Source organism: Hoplias malabaricus, chromosome 1, assembly GCF_029633855.1.
Source record: "Hoplias malabaricus isolate fHopMal1 chromosome 1, fHopMal1.hap1, whole genome shotgun sequence".
Taxonomy (NCBI): Eukaryota; Metazoa; Chordata; class Actinopteri; order Characiformes; family Erythrinidae; genus Hoplias; species Hoplias malabaricus.
Genome location: NC_089800.1, coordinates 56,017,654 through 56,045,096, shown reverse-complemented (window position 1 = coordinate 56,045,096; position 27,443 = coordinate 56,017,654). Strand labels below are relative to the sequence as shown.

The 27,443-nt window shown below is 37.4% G+C and overlaps 3 protein-coding genes across 5 annotated transcripts; 1 reads left to right on the top strand and 2 right to left on the bottom strand.

The window, feature by feature from the left end:
- Positions 1–766: 766 nt before the first annotated feature.
- On the top strand, positions 767–9,218 carry angel1 (angel homolog 1 (Drosophila)). Its single transcript, XM_066679996.1, has 10 exons — positions 767–872; positions 3,187–4,032; positions 4,600–4,820; positions 5,002–5,071; positions 5,409–5,845; positions 6,502–6,634; positions 7,034–7,144; positions 7,867–7,894; positions 8,011–8,171; positions 8,517–9,218. The coding sequence occupies exons 1-10, from the start codon at positions 809–811 to the stop codon at positions 8,651–8,653; spliced, it is 2,208 nt and encodes a 735-aa protein (XP_066536093.1). The 5' UTR covers positions 767–808; the 3' UTR covers positions 8,654–9,218.
- Positions 9,219–10,586: 1,368 nt separating this feature from the next.
- Positions 10,587–21,648, bottom strand: vash1 (vasohibin 1). 3 transcript variants are annotated; one of them, XM_066679984.1, is made up of 8 exons: positions 20,734–21,648; positions 20,457–20,664; positions 18,311–18,399; positions 17,705–17,761; positions 16,728–16,802; positions 16,016–16,397; positions 13,215–13,324; positions 10,587–12,603 (listed from the first exon to the last, which is right to left on the bottom strand). In XM_066679984.1, exons 1-8 carry the CDS (start codon positions 20,793–20,795, stop codon positions 12,531–12,533), a joined length of 1,056 nt encoding a protein of 351 aa, XP_066536081.1. In that variant the 5' UTR covers positions 20,796–21,648; the 3' UTR covers positions 10,587–12,530. The 3 variants fall into 3 exon arrangements, with proteins under 3 accessions (XP_066536081.1, XP_066536071.1, XP_066536062.1); XM_066679974.1 differs by having other exon boundaries at positions 20,457–20,922; positions 21,466–21,648; XM_066679965.1 differs by having other exon boundaries at positions 20,457–21,648.
- Positions 21,649–22,389: 741 nt separating this feature from the next.
- On the bottom strand, positions 22,390–26,552 carry fcf1 (FCF1 rRNA-processing protein). The gene is made up of 8 exons (XM_066682745.1): positions 26,457–26,552; positions 24,926–24,993; positions 24,690–24,761; positions 24,430–24,578; positions 24,266–24,338; positions 23,689–23,776; positions 23,494–23,588; positions 22,390–22,676 (listed from the first exon to the last, which is right to left on the bottom strand). Exons 1-8 carry the CDS (start codon positions 26,457–26,459, stop codon positions 22,628–22,630), a joined length of 597 nt encoding a protein of 198 aa, XP_066538842.1. The 5' UTR covers positions 26,460–26,552; the 3' UTR covers positions 22,390–22,627.
- Between the last annotated feature and the right edge of the window lie 891 nt (positions 26,553–27,443).

Genomic DNA, 27,443 nt, shown 5'->3' with positions numbered 1-27,443 from the left:
ATTCAGCTCTGACTTAGCAACACAGTTCATTTGATACATGCTCTGCAGTGGAATGCTTTTCAGAGTCAGGTCAGATCACCCAGACACAGTCATGAAAGATTCATGCTGTAGCCCCAAAACAATCACTCATCAGATTTCTACCCACAATTTTAACGCAAATAATCAAACGGACAAAAAAATATATAGATACATTTAAAAAATATTTTTGGTTTCATGGCAAAACCTTTAAAATGGATTACATTAATGGATTAATCAGAATCAGATTTACTGGCCAAGTATGTCAGTATACACATGAACTCTCACACAAACAACTATGGACATTTTGCACAACCAATCAGACATTTTGCCTACAAACATGTGGTTTTGGACTGTGCGAAGAAACGAGCACTCAAAGGATCTTCACGCATACACAGGGAGAGCTAACTCCTCACAGGCAGTGACCTGATGTGGGGTTTGAACCCACAACCCCAGGACTCTGGAGCTGTGACAGTGCACTTGCACAGTCATGGCCCAGCCCTTGCTGTAGAGTTCTGTCATATACTTTTTTTCAAAATACTGCACCTATTTATTACATATCTGTCTGTAATACGTCTCCTAAATAGAGTTCACTTATGTCTTTTAGTTGTGTGTTGACATTTGGCCTTCAGTCTCTTTAGCAACAGCTGCTTATAATAGTGTTCTGGGGCCTATCGGTCCTGCTCAGGGATTGGCTCAGGAGCTCCACGTGACCCACCAGTCCCCGCCCCCTCTCTGTGCCAATGAGCGTTTCCCCCTGTACAAAAATCCTGGGGTCACTCCAACCTGCGGCATGATTGGGAGCCTTATTTATTATGCGCTTTACCCGCTCACTAAACTCATCAGCAGGCTCTCAGGTAAGGGGCGAGGCGCTAATATACGAGTTTGTTTGCTGTGTGTTTAACTCACTATATCATGGGTTGTAGCATAGCCACAAAGCACCATCTGCTGTAAGGGTGCATCTCAAATTAGCCCGTACTCCCTTCGCAGTGCACTAACAATATCATGAAATAAAAACTTATCCGCTCAATTCGTGCGCTATTTGTATAAAAGACAGTTATAAAACTGCCTTTGTTTCCTATGTTAGACGCTATGATGAGTTATGAAGCAATTATATTTACGTCCAGAGCAGTGCACAAGTATTCATTTGAGACACAAACCGACGCTGTTAGCGACCTAGCAGTAGTGTTTATGCTCTGCATTCAGTGCGCAAATGGCATTAGTCTCGGGTAGGAACTCGTATTAAATACTACGTCATATGAAGATTTATATTTCATAATATTACAAAAATGCCATTTCTTGTCTTTATCTTACAGCTCGGAGTCTGTTCACATAAGTTAATTTATTCACTTATTGGTTATTCACTGCCTTGTGAAGGACTGGCGCCCCCTCCAGGGTGTATTCCCACCTTGCGCCCAATGATTCCAGGTAGGCTCTGGACCCCCCGCGACCCTAAAAAAATTGGATAAGCGGTTACAGATAATGGATGGATGGTTATTCACTACATAGTGTTTGCCATAAACTCGCACATTTTATCAGGTTCACCTAAAATAAAAAAATAGGTTTATGGTTAGGGTGACCAGACGTCCTCTTATACCCGGACATGTCCTCTTTTTTAGACTTAAAAATAATGTCCGGACGGAATTTCACAAACGTCCGGGATTTTGTTTTTCTAGAGCTTACATAGAACTTCGAGAAGTTTCGTTCAAACTATTCCCGCCCTCCCCTACTCCGATTGGTTCGCTTGAGTGAGAAGGGGGCGTGGTGAAGTAGCCTAGAATTTTCTGATTGGACGGTCTGACTGTAGAGCTACCGTTATTGGTCGATCACCTTCTCTGTTAACATTTAATTGGTCAGTCTGCACGTCAGTAGTCCTTGTTTACGTCAGGCAAAGCTCGTGTACCTACCCTCATCTCGAGCAGCTATGCCGAAACGTAAATGTAAGTTCTCGGATGAATTAAAAAAGAAATTCCCATGTTTTGTGTAGCAAATAAAGGTGTAAAGGACCTACAAGCACACATAGGTTCAGCTAAGCATACCACGGCAGCGAGGGGCGAGAGCTAATCACCCCCCCCCCACCCCAACCCAACCCAATCTCAAATTTGGTCACCATATTTATGGTAGAATTTAATAGAACTTAAAACCTGAACAATGAGTGTGGCAAACCTAGAGAATAGTAAGTATAAATGGCATAATAATGTGAAAATAAAGATAAATATAATTTTTAAGAAAGAATAAAATCAATAAAAATGACAACAGTGAATATGCCATAATTGCATGCCTTAAGACTTAGTGTGTGTATGGTAGAGGTGGGCGATACCGGGAATTTTGGTATCGATTTGATACCAAGTGAATACAGGGACAGTATCTGGCCCCTGGGGTGGGTCGATCTTTTAAAAAGCTTGATCTCTTTATACAAGTATTGATCAATACCAATACCAGCGTTGGTATAGATATTTGGATTGATCGGCCCACCTCTAGTGTATGGAGTGTCAGCCATTGTTGTAGACCTCATTCATATCATTTATACCGATCACGGTAATGGTGTGTCTGGAGCCTATGTGGAAATCACTGAGCACAAGGCAGGAACACATCCTGGACAGGGCACCTGTCTGTCACAAGGCATCACTCATTAACACATTCATTAAGAACAGTGGGCAGTTTCACACATTCTATACAGCTACCAACATGGGTTTTTGGAATGTGGTAGGAAACTGGAGCACCCAGAGGTGTATCCCATGCAAACATGGAGAACAAACCAAACTCTTCATGGTCATCCAAGACCCGGATTGAGCCCGGAGGACACAGATATCTTAGAGCTGTGTGGCACTGATACTTACTGCATTGCTGTCATGCCACCCATATTGTATAGTTTTCATCAATAAACTGTCCATTTGTTCTGTAGTCATTCTTTAGACATATCACTATATACAGGCCCTGTCATGTTGGGCTAATGCACTAAATGTAAGAGAACAAGTGAACCATTCATAAGACAGTAACTAAAAATGCAGCATTAATGATCTTGAATCTATATAACTATTGTCTGTGGGTTACACCTGAAGAATCACCTTTTTTAAGAGTGACCAATACTGACACACTACATAGTGCTCTTTCTCTAATGGGAGTAAGTCTGAACACATTTTCTAACTGTTCACTGTTTCTTTTCTCCAGAGTCGTTGTGGAAAGGTAATCCAGGTCATCCTGTATGCATTAATGGCAAAGAAGTGTGGGATGGTGGTGGAACTCCTTTCAGAAGGCTTAGTGAGCAGCAGGCAGCACTGTTGGATGAGTGGCTCAGCACTGGGAGTGAAAAGCCCAAACCAAACCAAGAGAGGAGGGATACTGAGGGACTGGTGGAGGGTAGACTTGTTTTGGAGATCAGAGAACTAGTAGCTGAGAAGAAAGAACAGGAAGGGAACATTCTTCACAAGGATACAGAGAAGATTTGTTCAGTGGACTTGACACCTCCTGATCCTGAAGCTCTAGAGGGGTCTAGAAGGGCCTTCACTTCAGTAATGGAGAAGGATGACTGTGATAAACCTGAAGAAAGCGGCGAAGGAACCATCACATCAGGAAAGGACGAGGATAATATAAACTTCAGATTGGATGAAAAAGAAGAAGTTGCTTCAATGATCAAGAAGGAAACGTTCTCTACAATAGAATGGGCAGAAATGCAAGCTCCTGCTTCTCTTGGGAGGGAAGAGCAGTTTTATTCTTATGAGGAAAGCAAGAATAAAGAGGTGGAAACCATGAATGTTTTCCAGCCTGAGGATATAAACACAAACACTGGAGAAAATGACGCTCAAGTCACTGAGGGCTGTTGTGTGTTTAATATTAGTGCCCTGCTTGCCGACAGTAATGCAGACCCCCTGAATCATTTTACACAGCTTCAGTCTGTACCCACAGGCTGGCATTTCCCTGTAGGTCTCGGCCTGTCGGAGACAGCATATTGTCCCTCTGTACGGTTTCCTGGAATGAGCTACTACCCTGAATTTCAAGAGAGCACCAACTTTGAAGGTAAGGTTTTTGATGTTTTGCCAGATCTTCAAAACTGCATAATGCTTGCTGATTTTTTTTATCTTGCTGTCTAAGATAAGCCGCTGACTAAATTTTATCAATCAGTGATAATTGTTATAATTATTATTTGTACTTTTTCATGCAGTTATTTTTGTATTGCTTTGTACACTTTATTGATATTAGTGATACATAGTTCCTGGAATTTTATTTCAGATTTTGGATTTTTGCAGAAACCTTTGTGGGCTAAATGAGATGCATACACACAGACACACACACACACACACACACACACACACACATTCCCAGCAAGATGCATCATCAATAAAGTTATTTGCTCTTAAATGAATATGGAAAAAAGTATGAAAATCATTTGCATTCCTTTTGTAATCAAATCAAGTGCCAACGGTCTTTTAAACCTTATTCCTTGAGTTAGTAAGTAATAACATGTTTTCTGACTATCAATAAACACAAGTTGGGACCTCAAATTCCATTGTGTTTATTTGTTTGACACTTTCATATAGCTGGTGCTTAGCCTTTAAACCAGAGCTTTTGTGTTGTCTTTTCTAGTGATGTGGAGGGTGTGGGAGGACCTCCATGAAAACAGTGATTATTCTCTAGCCCCTGACGCTAGCACTAAATTCACCTTCAGTGTTATGTCCTACAATATCCTGGCCCAGGATCTGCTGGAGGCTAACTCAGCACTGTACCTGCACTGCTCAGAGGGTGTGCTAGCATGGGACCACCGTCTTTACACCTTCCTAAAAGAACTTCAGACCTGGGAACCTGATGTGAGTGCCACTTTCTATAAATTACACATGTGAGCTTCTAGTACTGCTCTAAGTGGTTCACTAAATGATATTTCACTTGATATTGTAAATGGTGTGCAGGTGAATGAAGAGTTAACATGGAAAGTTTGTAATATAGTGTAAAAGAAATGATATATTTATTCCATGCAATTTAAATTGACAGATTGTTTGTCTCCAAGAGGTCCAAGAGAATCACTTCCTGCAGGAGATACAACCAGCTCTGAAGGATATGGGTGAGGGGACATCCTCTCTCTTTTTTTTTTTAATATAAACACATCCTTTTTAATTTGATGCCTACAGCGCACACCAAAATATATAAATAAATACATAAACCAAGAGCACTTTGATGTATAAAGCTCTGTTTGAAATTAGCCCTGGAACAACTTGGTAAGTAGTACGTCCAGTTGCCGTTTTAATGTAGCATAGTACAAAAATATATCCACCATCCTCAGACTGAAAACCCAGGTTTAAATCAAACTGGGCTTAACATCAACTGGCCAAGCCAGAAATCCAGTTGTGTGAGTTGGACTTTGTGTTCATCACTTTTTTTTCTCCCCCTTTTATCCCTAGGGTACATGTGCATTTACAAGCAGCGCACAGGGACAAAAACAGATGGCTGTGCAGTGTGTTACAACCGTGATCGATTCAAACAGCTGTCGGTCAGTCTGTTGGAGTTTCGGCGTCAAGACTGTGAGCTGCTTAATCGAGATAACGTGGGTATCGTGCTGCTCCTCCAGCCAATCAGTGAGCACGGAGAAAGCCTTCAGTTCAGACCCATCTGTGTGGCCAATACACACCTGTTATTCAACCCCAGAAGAGGAGATGTGAAACTGGCCCAGCTGGCCATAATGTTGGCAGAGATTGACAGTGTAGTCAAGCAGTGTAAGGTTAAAGGTAATGACTGTGAGGTCATTCTATGTGGAGACCTAAACTCCTTACCCAACATGCCGCTGTACCAGCTGATCGTCACAGGCCAACTGCATTACCATGGACTTCCTGTCTGGATGGTGTGTCCTAATCTCTGAATCTGTATTTGTTTTTCCTCACAACAGAGCAATAGCTTTAGTGTAAGGCTGATTCAGGGGATACACCAACATTGTCTCTATAAGCAGAGACAAAACACAGATTAAAAAAAAACATTCACACATTTTTTCATGTACATCTTTTTCTATTTCCTGTCACTTCCTTGCATTTAGTGACTATTCAGTAGGTTTTATTATAAGTGGGTATATATTAAAACAATTTTCTAAATGTATTGTTTTGAACTTACTCTCCATGGTAAACATGGGTATAATATACACATAGCACCGTTCAAATGTCAGAGACCACATTAAATTTATTTAATTTCCAGCCAAAGCATCTGTGAAGCTTATGTTTTTGAATGAATGAAACTGAAATGTAAAATTAGACACAAATAACTGGAATTTTGAAAATGTTGCAAAAAAACAATGTCCCAAAGCAACCATGAAAGAGTTAGCAGACCCCTACAACTGTAACCATCACATGAACCATAAAGAACTCGTAGAAGTCTGTAAGGACATGGAGTAGTCAAACTGTTTTAATTAGTGACTTTACCAAAATTAACTAGTTGTGTTTTTGTTTACAAAATTTACAAAAATGAAGTTTTTAAATTAAATTGCATATATTTGAATGTTCATTGCAGGTGTCTGGTCAGGAAGATTTGTCATATAAATTGCACCACAGAAGACTGTACGCCCCCCTGTGGCCCAGCAGCCTTGGAATTAATGACAACTGCCAGTACTTGTCTGAATGTGAACCTTGCAGCAGATCATCAGGTCAGTGTGTGTGTGTGTGTGTGTGTGTGTGTGTGTGTTGCATACCCACATGAGGGTGAGTGTTTGTAAAGACTGAACTTGCCTGTGGGTGACATTCCCATCAGTATGACTGTATTCTGGGGCATTTTGCAAAGTTCATGAAGAGTTTTCTTTTGAATTGTGTTCATTCTTTTTCTAACACCTAAATTTTGTGTGTGTATATATTTTTATACATAGATCATACACTTAGAGAGAAAGTAGTAATTTAAATTGAAATACAGCTGCTCTTAAGCTTAGAAAGAAGGCAATTGCTATTTCCAAGTTGATGTGTGTGCATTTTCAGTGGTCAGTGTGGTGTGACTTCATAAGGCATGTGTGCTGTTGTGTCTGTGAGCAAGGCTATATTTACTCTTCCTGCAGGGAAACTCCAGTACAATCATGACTTCCTCCGGCAGCTGCGCTACTGTCCGGTAGCTTGTGTGCGGCCCCTCGAACTGGAGCTAATACCAGGAGTCACCGACTGCACACCAAGTATCTGACACACCTAACATGAAACTTTAGTTTACGGCTGGGCAAATAATCGACATTCAGAACTTCTAATCGACACAATATTGTCTATAGCGATTATTTTTATTCTGTTGTGTGTACTGTCTTGTACTGTCTCTTTAAAACCACGCTACCAAGCTGTAGTCGGGTGATTCTGCTCCCTATCTGCCACATGGAGGAGAACCTAAACGCAGATGCTGACCGAGCAACTCGAGCAGTTCGTCTCAAAGAAAAACACAGCGTCTGTGGTTTGGCTGTGACTATAATTAAGACGACACTGAACAAAAATAAGTCAATTTTAAACACTGAGAAAAAACAGCGACCAAAGCGCACACCAAATATAAACAGTGCTCAGAAAACAAAAAGCTGAGGTTCTTTGTTGCTAGGAGTTTGTTCCTGTTGACACTGGAGCATATTTACAGTACAAGTCTCATCACTGAACTGCGAGGGTCAAAATACAAACACAAAATAATCGTTCATTAATCGTAATCATGGTAAAATATGCAATTAATTGTTATATTGATTTGCGCTCATATCGCCCAGCACTACTTTAGTACTAATTGTACAGACTCCAGTCAACGACTTGGAGAACTTCTGTTATTTATGTGAAGATTTAATGACTGCAAAATAGGTGATAGTGCCACTTTTTGGATTGTCAATTTTACATCAATTACTAATGTCTCTGTTTACTATGTCTCCCCTTCCAGCTCCCGAACAGCAGGTGTTTGCTCCAAGGTGAGCCCTTTTAAGCTATACACATAATTAATTAACTTTTAAGCACTTTCGCAATATTAGTATTTTCCGCAATACTGAATACAGTACTCAGAATACTTGGTTGTGCTGTTCCGCAGGTTCAGAAACACTATATGTCATGGATTAAACTTGAGATCAGTGTATAGTCCATATATTGATGGTACAGAGCGCTGTACTGTCACCACACTGCACTCAGAAGGTGCTGCTATGGTTGACTACATCTTCTACTCTACAGCAGAGAACAGTTCTGACCATGAAGGTGAGCAATAGGGAGGCTATGTCTCTCAGTAAGGATTTATAATGCTTATATGGCTGATTTCTTACACCCAGATTAATTCTAAGGCCAGGATCTTTAATGGTGAAACCTTGACATTGTTATTAAATTGAGGGATGAGTTTTATTTTATTTTTTTTTCATAAAAATAGAATATTCTAAAGTTAAATATCAAACATTAAAAAAATAAAAAGTAACAAACAACCATTAAAAATATAATATATACTCATTGTAGAAAACTAAATGCTTCTGTAGTATTTTAGAATTATTTTCTTTTTGGTGCTTGTCCCCATATTAAAATTTTATATGAATGTGTATCCTGTTCCTGCAGAGAGAAAGAATGGTCTGAAGTTGCTGGGCCGTCTTTCTCTGCTGTCCGAGGCAGACCTCTGGGCATTGAATGGACTCCCAAATGAAATGTTCCCCTCGGACCATCTCAGTCTACTGTCCAAGTTCGAGCTTGGCTGACGGTTTGGAGCTCCAGCCAGTGAAAACCAAAAGTACACATATGTCACAAGTTCAAGTTAATTCAAACTTAAATTTGATCTTTTCTGAGGCCTTAATCAGGATGTTCCCTGTGCTTCCATGCATTCAGAGTCAAAGGAAGGTGGATTTTGAATGTACAATTGTGCTATTTTTTTCTTTTCAGGCAATGTTTGAGCTAAATGCTTTCTATTGTTTTAAACTTTACTTGGTCTGGTGAAGTTTCAAAAAGACACTTTTAGTCATATGCCCTTTTTACTCTGCATGTAAGAGTGAGAGCCAAGAGTCTTAAGGTTGTTTTTAAATCTTCAGCTGAGTCAAAGTATTGAATTTTGACATTCAGTCCTATGATGAAAGGGCATTACTTTAGTGAGTACAATTGCTAATGGAGGGAATAATCTTTGGCTGTACTGTCACCAAAACGTGTTCTCAATCTGAAAAATACTGAATGTACCGAGTTTTTTCAATTTGGTTTTGAGACTTATTTATTTTTATGCTTTTGTTTTGAGTGAATTAATATTCTTTCAGAGGAAGGAAAATAAAATGTAACTTGCCATAATTTTAGTCTTGTTATTATTTTGTTTTAAAACCACGTCAGAGTCTGTATCTTGGTCTAAAATAATAACAATAACTGATTATATACAGAGTAGGAAAATCAATTACCACCATTCATTACTTAATTTCCTGCCAGTACGTAAATGTTGAAACTTGTGACATTCTCAGGACAATAGACTGTTCATACTACAGTCCAGACCTCAACATCCAGACCTGATGTTTGATATTACATGGATTGTAAGAAGCAGAAAATGCAATCCAATTCTCAGACTGCATTTTGGGTTTGCATTTTCTAAGTTTGAGTTTCGTCAACTTTGAAGATCAATCATATGGTGCTGTGTCCTTTCTGTGGAATGTCTGTGTGAAATTATGATCATCTGGAAAGCTAAGCTAGTCTGTAATGGGCAGATATATCTACAGCATCCCAGCCATGGCCACTGAGGCTTGCTGAGGAAATGCACAAAATAAAATAAATATTCATGCAGCATAAGTAGGCATGACACTAAAGTTCCAAGCTTTGCAATAGGAGGGGATTGTTTCAGTTATCTGTTGGTGAACAGTAAATGATTTTGCACAACTACTTAGTGCAGCTCCTCAAAGCTCTTTTGCATGAGCCTCTTATTTACCAGAGAATGACTCAATCTGAGCTTTATCTACAAAGGATAATGTTTTAAACGAAGGATTACAAGAACGATTATAAATGCATTAGACTGGCTTAAATGCTATTAACCTCCTCTCAACTGATGAATGATTTGAAATGTAGAAAAACCATGATGTTTGAAAAATAGTAGAGAATTACTCATCAGAATGAAATTCAGTAAAATGACAATACAAATGAGATGTTCAGAAAGAAAATAAAGGGTTACTAAGTGTATGAAATGCCATGCTGTGTACCTGCACTGGTTTCTGAAGTTGTTGATGCGTGAGAACGCAGATATTTCCCAAAGGACAGCACACATTCAAGAAGTAGGTCAGTGAGTTCTCAAAGTAGGCCAACATTCCTCAATTTATCACAGTGCTGAGGAGCTGTTCAACTGAACACATTTTAAAATATCCAAATCTTTACATTTCAGCTGTGTCCTCTAGAAAAAAAAAAAAAGTGACATTAAGATTTACACAAGGAACTACCCAAATACATGTCAGCTGCCTTAAACAATTCTTTCTTTTATCTTTTGCCATCATCTGTCAGAACATAACTATGTTCTGGGTCTGACGGTATGTGTCAAGAAATAATTACTGAGAAACCAAAAAAGAACTAGATAAAAACTTGGAAAAGCTCCGATATTTTAGGTTTGGCCTAAACAAAAATAACTTTTAGAAATCAGCTTAGTTAACGATTTAAACCATTTACAGTTAAGCAGTTCTTTATTTATTATGAACATAATTCAAGTGTCAACAGTGAAACATGAGATATTTTTGTCACAATTCTACTTATCTTTACAGGAAAAATAACATTACAGTGCTGTGGCTTTGTGGTGCATCTTACCATTCACTTTGTTCCCAAGAAACAAAAACAGCTTCCACTGTGGTGGGGGAATAAGAGGGAAAAGCAATCACCAAATAGATGTGTGTTTTTCTCTTCAAAACCCAGCAGCACTGCACTTTGGTGAGAGACTATCCTTGATACTTTCCTTAATAGTGGCTTTGACAGCTCTATTCAGGCTACAAAATATTTTCAATGTGTTTTGTTCAACAGTTAGAAAGTTATGAGTGCCTAATTGTATATATTCTTTGATAACCAATGGGTTTTAGCACAACCAAAGTATCCTTGGGTGAGCTACAGGTGAAAATACTACAAATAAATATAAGTGCAAGAAAATCTGTGATTATATTATTAAAAGTAACATAATGAAATGACACATTTTTCCTCACAGAATATGGTGCACAAACACCATTTCCAAAAAAGTTGGGACATTTTGTAAAATGCAACTTTTTTTTTTAGGTTTTGAACCTTTATATAACTGACAAAATACAGAAAAAGAAATTATTTCCAGTGATTTCACAGGCATTGATTTATAAATGTGATTATACTTAGAAAATACAATCAACTTGTTCAATGGACATCTTTTCTTTGTGTGTTTGCCAGTTAAATGGAACTTGAAGAGAATTAACAAATCACAGATTCCTGTTTTATTGCATTTTACAAAATTCCCCAATTTCCTGGAAATATGGTTTGTAAATTAAGTGCCATTGGAATTGTACTGCCTAAAGCTGAATTGGTGATTATCAAAAAACAATGCTACTCCAGTCCCACTGCATATTTACACTGTTAAAAAAAGTATAGCCTTTACAAAGTGTAGGCCTCTTTAATCCTTCTAACTATAATCCATTGATACTTTTCTATCATATTAAATGACATTTAATAAGTTAATAAGGGGAAAATAAATCAGCATTGGGTAAGGTGTAGTGAATAACATCACTGGTCATCACATGACAAACTGCAGTTCAATTCCCACCTTGGGCAGAAACAACATACTACCTTGGGCAAGACTCCTAATTACATTAACCTACCTCTGTAACATGATTACGTTTCTCAGGATAAGAAAGGCTATTAAATGCTGTAAATGCTGTCAAGGTAATAATGAAAACTCCTTGTTTCCATTAAGTACTTACATAAACTAAGTTTTTATAAAAACAATTACAAAAACTAATTCAAGTTTTACTTTTTGAATGTTATGGATAAATAAGGCCAAATTACATTTAGGATATGCAAACAAGAGAAACTACAATCTGCTGATGCCCATTCTACACAATTCTACACATTCTGCTGTGTATTTGGTTTACAGAAGTAACAGTAGCAGGTTATGTTTCAAGTCACTGGTACAGGCTGCTCTTAAACAGATACTGGGCACCTGCTTTAGATGAAGTGAAAGGTGTGGTAGTACCAAGATACACAAACTATGCTAACAGATTTCTGGCTTGATGGGGAGTTGTAAAAAAAGGCACTCGTTTGTAAGTGGATTACAAACCAGTCTTAACAAAAGCCATGGAAGCAGTCAGCTGACTTACAATATAGACACTGCGGTATTTACACATTGAGAGCTGAACTGTGTGTCTAAAAAAGTTGCGCCTTTAATCGGGGCTGCTGAGATGATTTGTTCATTAAAGGTGACATAGTGTAGTGACATCACTGCACATTAGTAAGCAGTTCTAATATTCCGTTCTTTGCATCAATGTCTGCAAATTTTCAAAACAGCCATCTGTGTCCTTTAAAACGTTCTGTCCTGTGTTATTTTGTCTACCCAGAATGGTCTGGCCTCATCACTGTTTGTTGTGAGCCATGTGGTTTGGACGCCAGAGATCCAGCTCACACTCTAATCTGGTATCCGTTCATATCCGCTGGGGGTTTTGGCTCTAAAGATTTCTTTTCACCTGAAAGTCTGTAAAAAATAAAATAAAATAGATTAACTTCTATGTTTATAATGAAGCTTATATTTCTTCACAGAAGTTAAAATACAAAGAAAGGCATTATAAAAAGTATTTTTAAAAATTTAACAGTAATTGAAAAAAAAAAATTATATATATATATATATATATATATATATATATATATATATAAAACGCTCTTAATAATAATAAAAAAAAACAGCCACCATAATTTTAGTAAAGAAATAAAGACAGGGAATTTATGTACAGTTAGACTTATTATGTGGTGGTTACCTCTAAACTCAGTTGTAAAAACTATTACATTCATTGGGTTTATAAGAAGAAAGACTGCAGCAGTGCCTGTTCAGAAAGTATTTGAATTCCCACTGCTGCTATGATTCATTACTGATAACTTTGAAAGAAATTACTTAGCACTAGATCAACAAAAGATGAGACATAACAAGCCAGGTTACTACAGCACAAAGAGCTATTGTAACCTGGCTTGTTCGGCCTCATCTTTGTTGATCTAGTGCTGTCTCTGTCTTGTGATTTTAATCTCTGTTGAGGTGCAGGTAGAAACAGATAAAAATAAAGAGTACAGCTGTGTTTGTGGTGAGTGCTGTACCTTCTCTCACTGCGGCTGTTCCTGCGCATGGGGCTGCCCGGGTTCCTCAGGGGAGAGCCTACCTCTTTCCTTCTGTCCTTGGTGGGTGAAGGAGGTGCTGGCTTGCCAATCTGCAATATAGGGCAGTTATTTAGCACAGAGGAGTTCTTGAATGAAGACTGTTTAACTAAGATTATTGTGCCATGACAGCAAAAACAATTGCTTATCAAAAGTATAAATAATACCAATATTCATATATGCATATTTGAGGTCATGTATAGGTATAGTTATTCTGATTAGAGTTAGTAATTATAGTTGTTGCTGAGTAATAATTAATTGTAATATATCATTGACAAATTAAGAGTTAAAAAGTGTCAAAAAAGGTCAATCAATAAAAATAGATTTAACTGAAAAAAAACCCTGAAAGATATTATTATGCAATAAAAACACACAGCACTATGGCAACAAAGTTTATAAATAGGCATGCTCTTATAAGTGCCACAGCACTGTAAACTGTTAAAGCCCTATGAGCACTGTGAGAGTTTTCAGATTCTTACTCATTTATAAGTCACAAGTTCCATGTTGCTAATATAAAGTTGAGGTTAGCTGACTGGGGGGAGAAAAAATAGACATCCTCTATAAGATTTTCCTTCAGAAAACTGGAAATAGAGTCCTTTTGATCAGTGTTAGCCAAGGCGGTTTTGAGTGAGCTAAGCCCATCAAAACATGCCATCAATACTAACCTTGTATTAATTATAAGATTTCCTGTTCAGTTACATATTATTCAGTAGGTTCTATGAGGCAAATACATCCATCATGTAGTCACAGTTACAAAAGTTAAGAAAACATGGACCCCTATTTGTCTTGAGGGTTTAGACTACGGTTCAGTTCTCAGCTCAGGTAGGAATACCTTACTATAGCAAAAATAGTCCTTGGGCTAGACTCCCAACACAAGATTAGCCTTTATCTAAAACATCTGTACATTTCCCAATTGTAAACCACTCTAGATAAGACTATCTTATCTAGCAAAAATAATTCTAAGAGTTACCCACACTTTATGGGTAGGGTAGATGTTTATGTATATTTGATGCCCCTCTTACACCAACAGACACATTTTTTATTATTCAAATATGATGGAGGACTTCAACACATGCTCCAGTGTATATAAAGAAAGAGGAAAGTGCTGAATGAGGCAACCTGAGAAGAGCTGAAGATAAAACCCTCCTTTTACTAATAGAAATACACCCATTCAGTGAGATGGCCCTAACAATATCAGCTAAAAGTTGATGTTATGGGTCGTGTGTGAGGCAAAATAATATAAAGGAAAAGTAGTTTCAGTTTCAGTTAGGTTCATCTCCCTGTCTGAGCAGAATTTCTACACAGCTAACTCAGAATGATGGCCTTAAAAGGATTTACTGGAAGAGGAAAAAGAGAGTACATAAGAAGCATGGTGTCAAAATTCATTTATGGAGGGATTTCAAACACATTTTCGATGGTTCAGCAACTATTGCTGATGCTGCAGAGGTAACAATGGAAATGGACTGTTATCCACACATTTTATAGAACAAACATGCTTCACACCTTTTTTTTTTTTTTTAAACTTTGGCACCTGGAGGATTGTTCCAACAAGATTTTGTTGTTTTGTGCAATGACAATAAAGATATCTTATCTTACATGATCATTTTCCTTTAACCGCTTTTAAACATTTTAATATGCCTTTGCGAATGATAACCATAAATGACCTCTCTTCTGATTTGCTCAGAAGACTAGTCGAAGTTTCTCTACTCTTTTTCTCTCCTTATAACATCAAGGTGGATATGTGAGCTTAAACTGCTGTACGCTGAATGTACAGTTTATATGGAGATCAATTTCTATTGGTCCATGCATCTTGTCATTTTCACACAATGTGAAGTACAGCTGCTGAGTTCAAATGAATCAGTAAACTAAAAACCAACACATTTTTTAAATGGACAGTGATGATGAGGTAGCTTTTCACAATGGGTCATATTTGCAGCATAGGTTTGTTTGACAGTTACGAACTAAATTATACTTTTTTTTCAAAAAAAGAAGGAAATGTGTTTTCTCTGATTAGGGTGCTTTGAAAAAACGGTCATTGATGACAGAACAGGCAGAGCATAACGAAGTTTGCTCATATTGGAAAAAAGGAGGTATTCTTTTCCTGCCGGGCTGTGACTAAAGAGATTGCACTTTCAAACACATCACCACAGATACTGCTATACAATAAGTTTATATATACTTGAAAGGCCTATGTTTAGAAATGGCTTGAAGCAAACAATCTAAAGACAGTCTTGTTTTCTGCTGTAATAGAAACTGTAGCAAACTCTGGTGTCACTACAGAGTTTTACTATATACAGTGTACAGTGGATGAAACAGCTACACTGCCTTTAAAGCTCTGAACCCCTGAGCTAACACTTCTGTATTTACAGTTTGGCTGAAACCACTGGTGTCTAGCCAGTTTTTATTTGCCGCCACTGAAAAGAGAGGGCTGATCTTACATAACCATTTACACAGTTTCACACCCTACTTTATTTAAATAACTATTTTTCAAAAAAGATGTGCAAATAGTGTTGAATAATATGACCATATTTCATTATAACTCTGATAAGTTTTAAAACACGCTTTTTTAAACATACTGGAGACCATCTGTATATAAAATAACTCATTAACTACACGCTTCATTAAAAAGTGCTACGCTAAACATGTTTAACTGGAGTTATTGGAACAAAGTCACATGGTTAAAAAAAAGTGTTCATCACATCTGCCACAATTGTAAATCATTATTAGATATAAATTAGTCTTACTTTCAGCCTCATGTCACGAGTGTGTCTCTCCAACTCCTTCCTTAACTCCTCTTTTGATAATTTGTCTACGTCCAGCACCGAGTGCTTCCATTCGATCTGCTCCACACTGTGGGGGTCATGTGACACATACTGGCCGATCTTGACCTTGCGCAGTGTGTGCCAGTAGCCCTGGTAGGCCGTCTGAAACTCCTGCAGCAGGTCAGCGAGCGTGCGGTATTCCAGAGGCTTGAACATCAGGTCCTCACGGCGGCTGATGCCCAAGGCACCGAAACGACCTCCACTGTGGATCCCCAGCACAATGTGGCGGAAATGGCTCCCTGAGAATTGAGTTTTAAAGCTGATGGGGAAGCGCTCCACAGATGGCATGCTGTTTGTGAGGTAACTGGGACATGAGTGGGATTAAGGAGTAGAATCCCGTAACTATTTTTCAGTTGCAAGACAAATGATTCTTCCACAAATTAAAGTTCTATCCGCTTCAGACATTTCTAACATGCCAGAAAAAATAAATCAGATTCGTTTACAGTGGTGTTGAAATTCCTAAATTATGACTTTAATACTTCAGAATTTAGCTCACAGATATTTATACAATGAGATATGCAAAAAAATGATATGATGTCATTTACACTAAATCAATAACTACTCTGACAGAATTCAGGTGTTTATACTAAATTACTGCAGAATTTGTGTGCAGTAAAAACACAGGAAAGGATACATGCAGAGGATTACCGCCTCCAAACATTTGATTGGTAGAGATTCTCTTGTCATTTCCTTAGCTATGTCCATCAACCTGTAAATAAAAATGTGCTTTTAAGATATGTCATGCACACAGAATTGATGATTTCAATTGTTAAAAAAAATACACTAGAATATTAACTAAACTTAAATCAAAAATATAATATTATCAGCTATGCTAATAACACTGATGTTGGGCACATATTGTTCATATTGTTTTTGTTCATCCTCTAATGAGTACAGGTGTTTACAGCAATACACATCTGATTGAACATGGTGATGAAATCAGATTTCCTTCAGTTGAGGTCATCTTGTGCGCTCTATGCGCCAAATATCCGTAAACACCCTCAGCTGCTTCCTGTGTCTATCCCAGAGCAGCAACAACAGGAAACAGGCTCTTGCCCAGATCATAAAGGATCTTGGGCTGTGCTTACATAAACACAGGGTCCAGCACCAAGTAAAACCAATTCACTGTAATCTGTGCCAGGTTGATCAGGCCACTTATTCAAAGGTCATAGTTTCATGTTAATGTCAGAGATCAACCTTTATTCATTAATGTTTTAGTGATTTTTCAAGAGGAAAACATACTCCAATGCATTAGATCTTAAAATAATTGCTCAGTGTTAAGAATGCCAGTCTGAAATAATGTGTAACTGTCAAGAAACATTTACTGAGAAATTTACTGGAGGAAACAAACAAAAAACAAACAGTGGAAGGGTAAAGACCCCAACATCATTAAATGTGTTTGGGACAACCAGCTAATAGGACAGATATTTGAAAGATACGTGGAAAAAATAAATATGAAAAGAAATTACATTATTTCCCCTAACTGGGAATAAAAATCATGCCAGTTTGGACTGAATATTAATATATGAAAGGTGGTTTCTGACACCCAAGCAAATAAAATACGTGATACACATTAAACTGACAGCATATAATTTAATAAATAATGCTCACGCTGTGAGAGGTCTGCTCTTCTTGATCTCAAAAAACTGGGTCCCAGTGTGATTGTACCTGGTTAGCATAGTTAAGTTAACGCCACTAAAGAGAAAAAGAACAACTTAGAAAAAAATGGAAACAAGTCATTTAAGGCCAGACAGTTTTTTGCAATTTTACAGAACACAATAAAGCCATATTCACACTTCCTTATAACCAAAACTAACATGCTTTAAATATTTAAATACATATTAATAATCACTGTTAAAGAATCTACCAAGAAGGCTGAGAGAGGGCAGTTCATTTCAAACTCTTCTTTAGAGCCAAAAACATGGCACATAAAATGTAAGGCACAGTTTATTCATTCTGTCAAAGCACTGGTAAATATTTAATAAACATAGAGACTACCGGTGCCTGCATTATATCTGTTTGCCCTACTTTCCCTGTCTCTGACGTGTGAGTTTACACCAATAAATGATATATGATGTATAGTGGATGGCAGTACGAAACACAGCTGTATTTCTGTCTACAGAAGAGCTGTACCAGAGGTGGAGCAAGTCAACAGCTGGTAGATGTCATGAGCTAAGCATCATAACGTATAATAATAAATAAAGATGGAAAAGATACTGCAAGTCCCTGATGTATTTCTGTATGGCTTCCAGACGATGGGGAACACTGGTGGTTGGTTGGTATGTAGGCACAGTTGGTATTGGAATCTGTGGGGTTAGAGGAAAGCATGCGATCAATGCTCTGCTCATACACTCACATTAACCTCAGCTAGAGAATATCTTCTTGTTCTGCCTGACATTAGGTTCCCTCTCTGGGGCAAAACCCATGTGCAGAATCTTAATTGCTCACTAGAAAATGTTGTAGAGAATCAAGTATGTTAAAATATATAAAGGGAGACATTCAGTAGAAGTACAGAGGCAGCATTTAGAATGAAGAAAATCTACTGAAATGTTAGATTAACCACAAGCATATCTCATGTCTTCTTGGTGAGGGACACGGCATTTCTGTTTTAGAGAGAAGCTCTCTTATATTAACTGCAATTTTTTTATTTGCCTGCATTCTACATTCTGAGAAAAAAAAAAAAAGAATTACATACTGAGAACAAAACATATAGTAGACACAAATCTGGTACCCAACAGTCCATTTAAATTCTTAGTAACATTTATAAGTTTTTGTATATTTCTATATTTGAGTCCTTTAAATAAACAGAAGACATGTTTTTATGCGTCTCTTTATGGGTTTCACATTCATGCGTCCAAGTCTTACAGATATATTTCAGAGGTGGTGATGTTTGTACAAACAAAAACTAAGTTAGTATTATGGTGTCAGATTCTTATGGCTAAAATTGACAGTAATATTTCTGTATACATTCCAAAGCTGTTTAGTAGCTTTTCCTATTTTATACCAGTGACTGAGCTTGGACCCCCAAAGACAGGCCTGATCAAGCATCCAATCTTCAAGCCAATGTTATGCCCTTGATAGAAGCAATCCTTTGTGGAGGGGTTTGAAGACGTGTATGTAATATGCATGAAGTCATGCACTTCCTGTATAAATGACTCAAATGAAGCAGCTATAGACTCAGATCAGTGTCTGTTACAGTCATTTTGCAAAGTCAGCAGTCTATTCAGTTCTTCCATTACATTGATGTGAAATACTGAGTGTTATGGAACGATACATTATGTTAAGTGTTTCACTGCATGATGTTTGAAAGCATGGGTGTTTTAGAGAAGAACAGTAATGTGCACATGCCTGTCTGAAGAGTGTTAGGGTAAAGGATACATTAGGGTACAGCTTGTACCTAATGTATATGATGCTATGGATATTGAGAACACTAATGGATCATTACTCTGGAATGTGCATAAAGTGCCCAAATGGCAAGCTTTGGGAAGCCTTCGTCTACATTTAGACAACACTGTGGAAGCTTCGGTATGTTTATGTGATGGATTATGTGGTGGATTTAGTAATTTAGTGAATCTGCATGTGACTACAGTAATAAATGAATCACTAGGACAGTATGGTCCAAATCACCAGAAAGACCTAATGTGACCACTGAGCATTGTTTGCTAGAACTCATAAGGAAATATAAAGTTTCTGTATTTTCTAATATGTATGTGTGTGTGTGTGATATATTCGGTGTTAGTAAAAACATCCAATTTTTTACACTGTGTCACAGCATTGGATACAAAGGGAATGCTTTAAAAATCTGTCTAAAATAGAGGAGATTACTAATACATTTTAATGAGAAATGTTTAGACTATATACAGATATATTAGAAGACTGATGTTAAGCATTGGATTGAGAGGGCATTAGAATGTAAGGGAAATGTACTACACTCACGGCAGTGGAGGACAGTGAAAATGTTAAAGAAGATAAGTAGAAGTGTTTAGTGGCTTATAAAAAATAAGAATTATTGGTATCAATTCAGCAAGAAGAATATATAGAAATTTTGTGGGAATATGAAAATATGATCTGGTGAGAATATACAATACATGGATACAACAAGTATATATGATGATATATTAGAAACTAGTATCTGATAATAAGGCAAAATATTATTATAGGATATAGGTAGGACAGGTTACAATTATATGGGGATCCTCTGGGGATGTATAGAGGGAACCTGGTATAGAGGTAGATATAGTACATAGGGAGAACATATCCATCTGTGTTATGTAGAGAAATGTTTTCTCTTGACACAGGTGTCCTCTGATATAGGATATAGAGAGCATGGGTGAGAATTTGACTATATGAAAGTTGGGGGTACCTTGGGCAGGTCGGTGGCACCTCTGATCCTCTTCGCCACATCTTCTCCATGTGGGTGAATACGGGCCACATGCTTCCACATCTGCTCCCATGTCTCCTCGTTTACAGGCAACCCTCCTCGGTTTATGATGAAGGGGATTCCTCCATCCCGTAAATCTTCCTCTCCCTCATCATCCTGCTCCTCATCTCTCTCCTCAACACCTTCCAAACTGAGAGCAGTCCTCAATGAGGAGATCCCAGCACCCTGGGGCTGTTTTAAACACACACTGAAGCCTGACCTGTCCATCAGCCTCTGAGGAGACTTACAGTGGTGGACGCTCCCACAGCAGATTACTGGCATTGGCAGCTCAGAAAATTCCCAGAGCCTGGACCTGGAACATCAGCCAATCAAACCCACCACCATTCAATCCACAGGTCTCTTAGCATATATGGTCCAACATGTTGGCAGAAGGCTGCAGATTAAGCTTCTAAACACAGTGAGGACAGTCTGCGGTTAGGGGGTGGATATAACACAGCTACCCTCTTTAGAGGAGACTGGGTTTGGTTCCCAGCTCGGGCAAAAACACCACACGATACCTTGGGCTGCAAAAGTCCTAGGGTTACAAATACCTCAGTAACATAATTAAGAGAATGGATAGGAATATCTAAAAATTACAAAAATAAAAATATCTTTCGGTTACTCCGACAATACACATAGGCTACATGAAGGTAGGCAGGGAGGAATTAGGGGGAAGAATGGCCGATAGAGATCGGGAAGACGAAAGCAAGACCGTTTATCAAGCTCAGAGCAGAAATACTCCACTATAGAGGCATATTTCTGTTAGCAAGAGAAACACAGACATCTTCACCATTTAAAGACAGCGCCTATTCGGTTTATCGGTGTTAATTCAATCTCAACATAGGCTTCGTTGCTTCTCAGCACCATTAAAACACATGACACTCGAAATGAGCTGCGGAAAAGGCAACCGTGTATTTGTGAGGTGAAAAACTACCACTGAGGACAAAAAGACCCTCCAATGTAGAGTGTCAGCGGTGGTATATTCCAGAGGTCGTTCTCTTCAGTTCCAAAACCGTAAAATAAAAACACATCTCACACTTCTCGGCACTGGCTCCATTAAACGTTCGGGGTCTCAGTTTCTCCTCTCATTAACGGGAATATCAGTCGGTCGAGCAGCGGTGTAACCGGCGTATCTTATCCCAGTCCAGCTCCATTCAGCGCCGCCCATATCCCGCTGCACCACGCATGCGCACACTATCCCAAGTACTGCGCTGTGATTGGGCTCTGGTGACACGGCTCAGGAGGATTATTCAAGTATGACTCTATTCCATGTACACTTCTAATCCTCCCATGAAAATAAAACGCTGAGGAATGTCTATCATAATATTCATCAACACACTTTAAGGCTATTTTCCTGTAATCCCAAGGGAAGTAAACATTTTAATTTTATTTATTTAGAAAAAAAACTGGGTTATCTTCCTCACGTGGTGCTGAAAAAGACAAGCATGTGTTATTATGTTGAACCTGAGATTCGACTCTCTGTGAACTTAAATGCAAAAAAAGACTGATTACTGCTTCAGAGTTCATTTGTATAGGCCAACAAAGAAAGAAACAAAGTGAAACGTTGTATTCTTTTTTTTTAATCCATTGTCTTAGTTATGTAAAGCACTTTGAATTGCAATTGTGTATAAAATATGCTTTATCAATGAACTTGCCTTCCCATTCCCTCTCTAGTATATGCCCCTACTTTAGATCATTTTAAATTTCTAAATACTACAACTTCCAGTTTTTATTTATTTATATTTAATTTCTAAATGCCTGGACTGACATTTTGTTTACAGCAACAGTAACAATTATATATTATTATTATTATGACAAACTATATGTTATTTAAAGGAACTTTTAGCACAATAAACCACCAATTCACTTTAGAAATCATTTTATTGTACAAAATGTTGTTCTATGGTTTAAGTGGTCAAAGGCAGACAACTGTAACCACGTACATTTCTCATAAGTCATTCACTCCACCAGGAGCACCAAGGAACAAAAATAAAAGCTAATAAAGAACAGAGGAAAAAGGCAGAAAGATGTGCAAAATCTGTAATACCAGACTCAAGCTTATTACAGAGATTTATTTATTAAAAAAAAAAAAAAAAAATTACATATTCAGTGTACTATAACCTTGGTGCACCGTAATCATCCGGCATTCTTTCAATATTGTACCTGGTAAAAAAATATATATATAAATACATATATTAGTGTTAAAGGTTTATTAGAGTTCACAAGCATTGTTCATTGTGTATTACACCTGAATAATTGCAAACTGCTACATATAGTAGCCTCGGCTCCCAAATAATTAAACAAATGAATGAAAATGGTAAGGTGATGTAGTAATTATGGTAAACATGCCTCTTTTCCAACTTTGGGTGATTTTAAGGCCGCTAATTCTAAACTGATTAATTGAATTTAAAAAAACCATCAAGTTGTTCAGTTACAAGAGAATCAATAAATCAAACTGCATTTTACCAAACGTCCCAACTTTCCCAGAAACCAGTTGTGTATACTAATATTTACAGCAAAAACAGCTACACAATGTATCATCATGATGCAAAATACATAATACATAAACTACCAAAACAGAAAGAGAAGCTTAGGAGATTTACTTGTAGAGAGGACAAGAAAAAAAAACAGTTTTACACCCTCTTACTCCAAAAGGTTTCTGTGCTTTTTGTTTAACAATATGGTGCTTGAGTAATATTTTATTATTGTATTAATATTAATCAGATCTGCAGGAATAGCATTTCACAGAGCACAACTGAACAATGCCTAACCCTAGGCGCCCTCTACTGGAGAAATATGGCACCTTTAACATTAAGGTTATAATATTTTACTATTTGAAGAAAGGACGCAGTAATGTATATAAATAATAAATAAATGAATAAGGGGTGATGCCTTAAACAAGTTCAACTAAAACTGTGTTACAAACATTTTCTCTTTAGAGCACACAGGACTTATTTCTAGATGATTAAGGTTTGATTACCTGTGGTTGGATATATACATGATTGGGACTCCTGGTATCTTTCGAATCCTCCTCTTTAAGTCTCTATCCACTGTGGCCACAATGTAACACTTGTGCTGGTGCAGGGAGAAGTCAAGTAAATTATCAGCATGCTTCAATGTGTTATTACATTTGTAACTGAATCAGATCAATGGACAGATGGCAGTGCTGTATTACCTGAGTTACCCGTTGGACCAAGCAGTCATCAGCATATGTCCCCTTATGTGAGCAAGGCAAACGTTCAAAGCGAGGATCCTTAGCTATTCTAAAAAGATCATTCATAAAAGGATAAAAAAATCCCTCATTACCACAAGATTTCGAATTACTCTCTGTAGCCTCTTTGATTGCAACCAGCCCTCACTCTTAACGCTTTTAAATAATGCACAATACATACCAAACAGTCAAATGTTCACAAAGTTTTAAAGGACGACATTTGACCATGTGCTTATATTTAATATAATCATAGGAAATCAGCAGATACTATATGTTTTCATGTATTTTATAAAACATAAACAGTCCAAAATAAGATGCAATTACCAACATTTAATAACATTCATTCATTTTCTTGTAATCACTTCATATATGTGTTACACCAGTGACAGACGTTAATATACACACAGACCTTTTCACCTCAAAATTTGGCCACATAAACAAAAAATAATCACTGGACTAACCCCAGACTCTAAATCTGTACAACACTGTTATATAAATTAAATAATTCAGTAAATGTGGACAATTAAATGCAGGTTGTTACCTCAAGGCCACTCTGTATTTCATTCCTAATTTCTCCAGCTCAGCCATGACACAGTCTGTGATGCAAGGAATACCTGAGGAACACATACACAACTCAACACTGATTAAAACTGTCATTAAAACATCTACAATGAAGACAAGCACAGATTAGAACCAACCACTCACATTTAGCATAAAGGCAGTCCATCATTGATTGGACCACATCAAGTTTTGCCTTTATGGAGAAGTTGATGAAGTTTGTGTCCACAAGAATGTAATAGGGAGGACCAAGCTGAGTGTTGTACTGGAAGAACATACATGATGCATATTTTGGCCTGAAGATGACAAAACAAAATTGCATTTTTATACAAATTAATATTTATTTGACAGAGAATTAAAAACGTTTCCCCAAAACATATCCCAGGATTTTAGAAAGGCATTCTTACACTTCTTGTTCTTTGATGGCTGAGGGATCCTCTTTCTTCTTTTTCTGGGTTTTTGCTCGATCCTTCTCTTTTCTTGACAGTAAATGAAAAGAGTCAGCATAGTGTCCATTTTCCACTTCATAAACTGCTTAACCAGCTAGTCATGTTCAGTTAAACAAACAGAATTCATTTGACTGTTGTTGGTGGTGTGATGAATAATCAATGATATAAATAATCAATCAATCAATAAAACTTACATTCTTTGGTCCTTTAAGCTGATCATTCTTTTCATGGTTGCATATTTCTTCTGCTTCTTCTGCTTTCCCTGATAATACACAAATGAACAAAGAGCACTTGAATCCCTTTCTGTTTAGGAGGGGACAACCATTGTTATACACACAAAGTCATTCAGACTGTTTTGAAGTGAAACGGTTTGTTGTAGAGCAACATGCTGAGTCAGATTACAGTACAGTGGTGGTGATAGTAACAAGGTGTCACAGGTTCAACAATGCAAATGTATAAAACTGACGCAAAAAAAGTGTCTTGCTGCCTTACAATATCCTGCATATTATATTTAAAACTCATTAAGGCCAGAAAAAAACTGCAGGCCTAAATCACTATAAACCTTTATTACTGAATAATATGTGTTAGGATATTCTCATTACTACTCTGAAAAATTCTGGCACGTTTCACAACTGCTTTCATTTTAAATTAATTTCCTGCTGGCGAAATGGTCATAGACAATCAACGGCAGACAGCATAATCACGCACGCAGTATTTTCTGAGAGTAACTAGTATTTCAACAAACAAATCCTTAAAAAATACATAGACGTACACATCTCTACAGTTTACATGGGATCTCATCTCAGATTTACCTTACCTACTTAACACTGAATTTTTGATTGTGGCCATAGTCACACACATCTGGAACATTCCTCTGCACATCCCTACTCTGAATATTTTTTTTGATGAAACTGCATCTTAAATTCCTGATCTGGTCATTGCCAAAACACCTAAAACTTATCCTTGTTCATCAATATTACAAATTTAGAAATCATTTAAAAGAAAATAGTCTCTAAGCATGGCTTAAATATAACCATACAAATATCCCTTTATTCAGTATGCGTGCATATATGAATATGCAATTAGTCCCTGTCAATACCTCCATATACCCCTCAATAACTTGTTTGCAGTTCAAAAACCCTGCCCCCAAGATTACAGGGTTTGGCTCCTTAGATTTGTGATGCAATAAACCCTGGATGTCTTTGATGCACTGCAGATTTAACACATATCTAAACGTCCAGCCACAACTTAAAATGGTAGGGTTTATTTTGCACTGGTAATAATATGAACTTACATATGAAATATATGAACTTGATATTTCCTGGAGGGATTATTTAATATATGTATGTATATATATATATATATATATATATATATATATATATATATATATATATACATACATACATACATACACACATACATACACACCACTTAAGGTACAACTAATGTATCAAACACAACAAAACTTATCCTTCTTATCTCCCTCTGTAACATTTTTGCTCATTTAGATTTAGTTGTGTGGACTCTAATATGAGAGAGAGAGAGAGAGAGAGAGAGAGAGAGAGAGAGAGAGAGAGAGAGAGAACAAGCTGAGTGTGTTTTCTGTGAGAAACGGACACCCAAGCTTAAATATCGCAGTGACCATACAGCACCAGAGGAAAGTTAAAGGGTACTTCACCGTACCGCACTTTTCTGAGTGTAGTTTGTGAAATAAACACTCACCATCGTCGCACTCAGCTCCCTCTGATCAGCCCTCGTGTCTCCGTGGAAGTGACGGAATGCCTGGCGTCATCAACGTTCGACGGCGACGATGAGCACTCGTATTGATACTTTTCAATGAATCGGCTCAATTGACTCCCCCAAGAGTCGACACATTGGTGTCCTAACGATAATGCATTTAGTAGCATTGTCATAAACAAAGCCTTATGGTCCATCATTTAAGTGCAATAAAAGAGCTGATAAATACCTATATATATATATATCTTATGTTTCAGTGAGATTCAGGACATTTCAAAAGAACTCTACTGTATAAATGTAACAGTTTAGAGCCCTAAATTAACACAACCTTCACAATTAAAGATATACTTTAAAATAATGAATAGTTCAGTAGACAACCTGTGGGGAAAAATGATCTTGGTGGTGTTTTTCATGTGCTAGGATCACTTGTAAAATACACAGTATACGCCATGGCTAAATATTTCCACATTGCAACTGTGCTGTTCTAACGTGAAACACAGTTAGGCGGATATCTCACCTAACCTATAGAACCAATACATGTCATATTGCTGGGTTGAGCTTTCAAAAATCAGTTAAGTGCCTAAGATCTATGTGGAGACAAGTACACATGCCCTGTACTGAATAAAGGCAAAGGTATAAAGTTAAAGTTACATCTAGACTAGTGCTCAAGGCTTTAGACCTAGAATAAAGTTACATCCAGGGAAGAGAAGAGAATTATCTCTGATTTTTTTATGTTTAGCATCTCTGCATATGGCTTCAGTTTAACTTGTCTGTAAGTTTTATTCACTGTTTCAATAACCGCAGGGACTTGTTTGAAACTAAGAGTTGTTTAGTTTTGTAGCACTTGCAGTAATACAGCGGTCTCTCAAATTTTAAGACATTTCCACCTTAATCTGAAGTAACAAAAATAAGTCACATTACCCACCAATGGAGCAGGAACAGTTCAGCTCCTCAGCTCAGTTTTTGCTTCTC